We start from the raw sequence: 5,168 nt of genomic DNA on the forward strand, positions 1-5,168 counted from the left end.
TTGGATCAGGCTCCTGTTGTTGATGTTGACCCGATTAGTTTGGGTCTGCCCATTGTTGACGCCTTACCTTCGGGTACGGCTTGTGTGTCTGTTCAGTCTTTGGTTCATCAGTTTGAGGAGGGGGGTTTTGGCACTTCTGTTCAGTGCATGGAGAATCACAGCTGCCATTCGATTCCTTCCATTCCTTCTTCTCCAGATGTTTCCTCTCATCTTGAGGAACTTGTTGCTCAACAGGGGTCTCCTGTTTGTGAGCGGATTGTCGAGCGTATGTCTGCTGATGACCTCGACACGGGGTTTGATCGACATTCTGATTCTGGTGCTCAGGATACTGATATGTCGAACGTGAATAAAAGGAAAAAGGAAGCGTTGGGAGTTTCGTTTAAGCGGCGGCCGGGTGCTTCTGCTCATCGATCTCCATGAATTCCCTCATTTGGAATGTTCGGGGACTTCGGAGTTCGGAGTCCCAACAGCGGCTTCATGCTTATGTGAAGGCGCATCAGATTAAGATTTTGGCCATTTTGGAGCCGATGATCATGTTGGACCAGAGATTCATGACTCGCCGTTTTGGTTTTTCTAGAGTCATTTCGAATCTTTCTGGTAATATTTGGGTTTTTTCATCCGCGGATGTGCAGACTGAGTGTGTTTTTGATCATGCTCAGTTCCTGCACATTAAGGTGTCCGCCTCTTTTTTACCAACTGAGGTGTTTTGTTCATTTGTTTATGCCAGCTGCGGCTACGTTGAGCGCAGAGATCTTTGGTCTTCCCTTCTTCAGGTCAAGCCTGCTCTGGGTCCTTGGCTTGTTGGGGGTGATTTTAAGGTAGTCAGAGATGCATCTGAGTGTTTGGGCACCCGTGGTGGTAGGCTTCTACCCATGGAGGAGTTCAATACTTTCATTTTGGATTCTGGTCTGGTTGATGCCGGTTTTGAGGGCTCTTCGTTCACCTGGACGAATAAGACCATTTGGAAGCGGTTGGACAGGGTTATGGTCTCCGTTGATTGGGGTGATCATTTCAGCTCCATTCGTGTTGAACATCTTCCCCGTACTTTCTCTGACCACTGTCCGCTTTTGGTCACCGCTCCGGTTTTTGCCCGTGGGCCGAGCTCGTTTCGCTTCCAGCGTATGTGGCTTCGGCATCATGGTTTTTTGCAGACTGTTCGGCTTAATTGGTTTCTGCCTTGTAGTTTGAGTGGTATGCCTCGCCTTTTTGCTAAGATTAAGCGCCTCAAACATCACCTCAAGTGGTGGAATCAGGATGTTTTTGGGAACCTTTTCGATAAAATCATTGAGGCTGAGAGGGCTGTTCGGTCCGCTGAGGTTGTCTGTGAGGCTGATCCTTCTGAGTTGAATTGGACTTCTCTGTCTGATCGCAATGAGGATCTGGCCCGTGTCACCGCCATGGAGGCGGATTTTTGGAGACAGAAAGCTGCTTGCCACTGGTTAGAGGATGGTGAGAGGAACACCAAGCTCTTTCACAACATGGTGAAGAAGAAAAGGGTGGCGAATAAGATTTTCCGCATCTGGGATAATGGGGTATGCCTGACGTCTCCTGAGTTGATTCAGCAGTCGGGAGCCTCGTTTTTCCAGCATTTGCTTACTGGTGACCCCTCTGCGCTTGCGAGTCCTGATTTTTCGGGCTTCCCCTCCGTTATCAGTGCTGTGGAGAATGAGGGTATTGTTGCGACCCCTTCTTTGGAGGAGGTTCGTGCGACCGTCTTCTCCATACATCCTGATAGTGTGGCTGGGCCTGATGGCTTCTCCTCGGCGTTCTTTCAGCATTGTTGGGAGATTGTTCATCAGGATGTTTTTGATGCTGTCCTGGATTTTTTCAGGGGTTTTCCCCTCCCCCAGGGTTTTACCGCCACCACAATCACTCTGATCCCCAAAGTCGCGGGTGCTCATGCTTGGTCGGACTTCCGTCCGATTAGTCTGTGCAATGTCACTAATAAGATCATCTCTAAGCTGTTGTACTCTCGGCTGAGGGTTGTGGCGGAGAGACTTATTTCACCGAATCAGAGTGGCTTCGTTCCGGGTCGGATGATCTCCGATAATATTCTCCTAGCCCAGGAGCTCACTCACAGTCTCACTCTCCCCACTCGTGGCGGTAATGTTATCCTGAAGTTGGATATGGCCAAGGCCTATGACAGGGTCCAGTGGCCTTTCCTCTTCGAGGTTTTGAGACACTTTGGTTTCTCGGAGCGGGTTGTGGAGATGGTCTCGGCTTGCATATCTCATTGTCATTTCTCCGTGAACATCAATGGCTCTCTCTCGGGGTTCTTTGGTTCCACTAGAGGCCTCAGACAGGGCGATCCCTTGTCCCCCATGCTTTTCATTTTGGGGGCGGAGTACCTATCGCGCGGCCTTGACCGCCTCTACCTGCAGCATCCTGAGCTCAGGTACCGCTCTGGTTGTGATATCCTGATTTCGCATCTGGCTTATGCTGATGATGTCATTATTTTCGCCAATGGTGGGTCTCGTAGTTTGCGGCGCCTTATGGGTTTACTGCATCATTATGAGAATTGTTCGGGTCAGCTGGTGAACGCTGTCAAAAGTTCTGTTATCTTGCCTCCGAGGTGTTCTGAGCGACTTCGCTCTCGGATTTTGCGCATCACCAGGTTTGCGGAGGGTCATTTGCCCCTCAAGTACCTCGGAGTCCCCTTGTTTAGGGGTAACCGAGTTTGTTCCCTTTTTGAGCACCTCCTACAATCTGTTCGTAGGAAGTTAGAGGGTTGGGAGATCCGGACGCTCTCTCCGGGTAGCCGCATAACCCTTATCCGCAGTGTGCTCCTCTCCATGCCGATTTATCTGTTTCAGGTGGTACAGCCACCGCTTGCTGTCATGGAGAAGCTTGAGCTGGTTTTCAACGCTTTTCTCTGGGGGTCGCGGACACTGGAGAAGAAATGGCACTGGGCCAAGTGGTCTCGAGCCTGTCTCCCAGTGATGGAGGGTGGTCTTGGCTTCCGCAGATTGAAAGATCTGGTGGATAGCTTTTCTATTAAGTTGTGGTTCCGGTTTCGGCAGGGCTCCTCTCTCTGGGCGAGATTCCTTTTACGGAAGTATTGCCAGATGGATGCTCCTGCCTCTGTTCTCCCTCGTGGTTTAATATCCCCCACCTGGCGTCGTCTCCTACGGATCAGACCTCGCGCCGAGCCCGGCATTCGCTGGCGCGTTGGCCTTGGAGACGTGTCCTTTTGGGATGACATATGGTTTGGGGATACTGCTCTGTCCAGCCAGTGTGAGGTCCGTGGGGGCCGTGCTGTTCGGGTTTTTCACTTTTTGTCTGAGGGGGCTTGGGATTTCGATCTTCTTTGCGCTGTGGTGGCCCCTTCTGTTGCTGAGGCGATTACCTTGACCCCGATTGCCTTTGGCGAGCCTGATTTGGCGCTTTGGATTCACAGTTCTGACGGTGCTTTTTCGATTAGGTCTGCTTGGGAGCTTGTCCGATTGAGAGACCCTGTTTCTGATATCTTGACTCCTTGTTGGGGCCGTTGGTTGAGGCCCACGATGTCTTTTTTTCTTTGGAGATTTTGGCATCAGTGGCTCCCGATGGATGATATGCTCCAACGTCGTGGCTTTGAGTTGGCTTCTCGATGCCAGTGTTGTGATATGTCGGAGACATTTACACATGTCTTCATTGATGGCCCGATAGCCCGTTATGTCTGGCATTTCTTTGGGGCCATATTTCGTGTCCGGATCCCCTGCACAGGGGATCTCAGGTTGTTCCTTAGCGCTTGGAAGAGAAATCTTCATTGGGCACCTGGGGGCCACGTCAAGGAGTTTCTGCCCTTCATTGTTTTGTGGTTTCTCTGGATGGCTCGTAATGATGCGAAGCACCGTCAGTTGCGTATTTCTGGGGAGACTGTGAAGTCTCAGATTTTGTCTTATCTGCGTCTTGCCCATGCTGCTTTCATTGTTAAGCCCAAGCACTGGCTTGGTGCCTTTGAGGCGGCGAGATCGCTGGGAATTTTTGTTGCCTTTCAGCGGACCCATAGGTTAGCGATTGTCCGGTGGCTCTGTCCACCACCTGGGTGCTTTAAGCTGAATGTTGATGGGAGTTCGAGGGGCAATCCTGGGGAGTCGTCTGTCGGTGGTGTTGTGCGTGATTCTTCTGGCAGAGTGGTGCTCTCCTTCAGCGAGTTTATCGGAGTCGGGACCAATGTCCGGGCGGAGCTTTGGGCGGTTTGGAGGGGCCTTCTTATCTGTTCCGATCTCGGTCTTTTTCCCCTTTGGGTTGAGACCGATTCTCAGATTTCTCTTCAGATCCTGCGTTCTCGTCGGTGCCATTGGGACCTTCATCATACAGTCACTCGGATTCTGTTTCTTTTGAGGGGGCGGGCGGTTCATTTTTCACATATTTTTCGGGAGGGAAATTCGGTGGCGGATGCGTTGGCGGCGAGGGCTCATACCATTAGGGTTTATACCTTAGAGTTAGGTCCTTCACTACCCAGACACATATCCATACTGACCCGCTCGGATATCTCCGGGCTTCCCTACCTTAGATACAGATGTTCTTAGCTATTTGCAGCCCCTTCCTTTATTTGGATCTATTTCTATATATATATATATATTTATATTTATCTATATGTATTTTTTCCTTTGCAGGTACTGTCTCTTTGGAGTGCTTTGTTTCTTTGGATCTGGGTGGACTCTCGCACCTTCTCCATTGGTGCTTTTATTTGGACCACCCTGTTCTCTGGCGGTCGCTCTCTGCAGGCTTCTCCTTGGCCGCCGCTTTCTATATTTTGTGTTCTCTTGCCGGGTTTTATGGTGGCTTTGGATGATCTCTCTCAGTGGTTTCTCTGGCCCAGAGCTCCATTCATGTCGGTATTTATATGTTCTCTGCTTTTGCTACGTGCATTGGTGGCTCTCCATGTTATCTCTTGGCTACCTCTTATATCAACGTTCCAGTCACGCTTGGATTTATGACGTTATGAGCTCCATACGTTTTCACCTTCTTCTGGGGATTTGAAGTTTCTCTTACTTCAGCTGGATTGCGACCGATCTCGGACTAGGACGCCATTTTCATGTTGGACTTACAGCGACAGACGGCTCAGAGATGGGTACAATTGGTTGTCTTTTGCACCTACATCTGAGTCGGATCTTTACAGTTTAGACATGTTTCGATTTGTTTTGATGTATTTAGCGCTGCTCTTATATGTTAATTTTTAT

General features: G+C 50.0%; 1 protein-coding gene across 1 annotated transcript; it reads left to right on the forward strand.

The window, feature by feature from the left end:
* Positions 1 to 416: 416 nt before the first annotated feature.
* On the forward strand, positions 417 to 4,925 carry LOC142550572 (uncharacterized). The gene is made up of 5 exons (XM_075659647.1): positions 417 to 535; positions 728 to 818; positions 1,152 to 1,316; positions 1,422 to 4,412; positions 4,602 to 4,925. Exons 1-5 carry the CDS (start codon positions 417 to 419, stop codon positions 4,923 to 4,925), a joined length of 3,690 nt encoding a protein of 1,229 aa, XP_075515762.1.
* The last annotated feature ends 243 nt before the right edge of the window (positions 4,926 to 5,168 follow it).

The sequence above is a fragment of the Primulina tabacum genome, chromosome 7 (genome assembly GCF_025594145.1).
Source record: "Primulina tabacum isolate GXHZ01 chromosome 7, ASM2559414v2, whole genome shotgun sequence".
In the NCBI taxonomy this organism is placed as follows: Eukaryota; Viridiplantae; Streptophyta; class Magnoliopsida; order Lamiales; family Gesneriaceae; genus Primulina; species Primulina tabacum.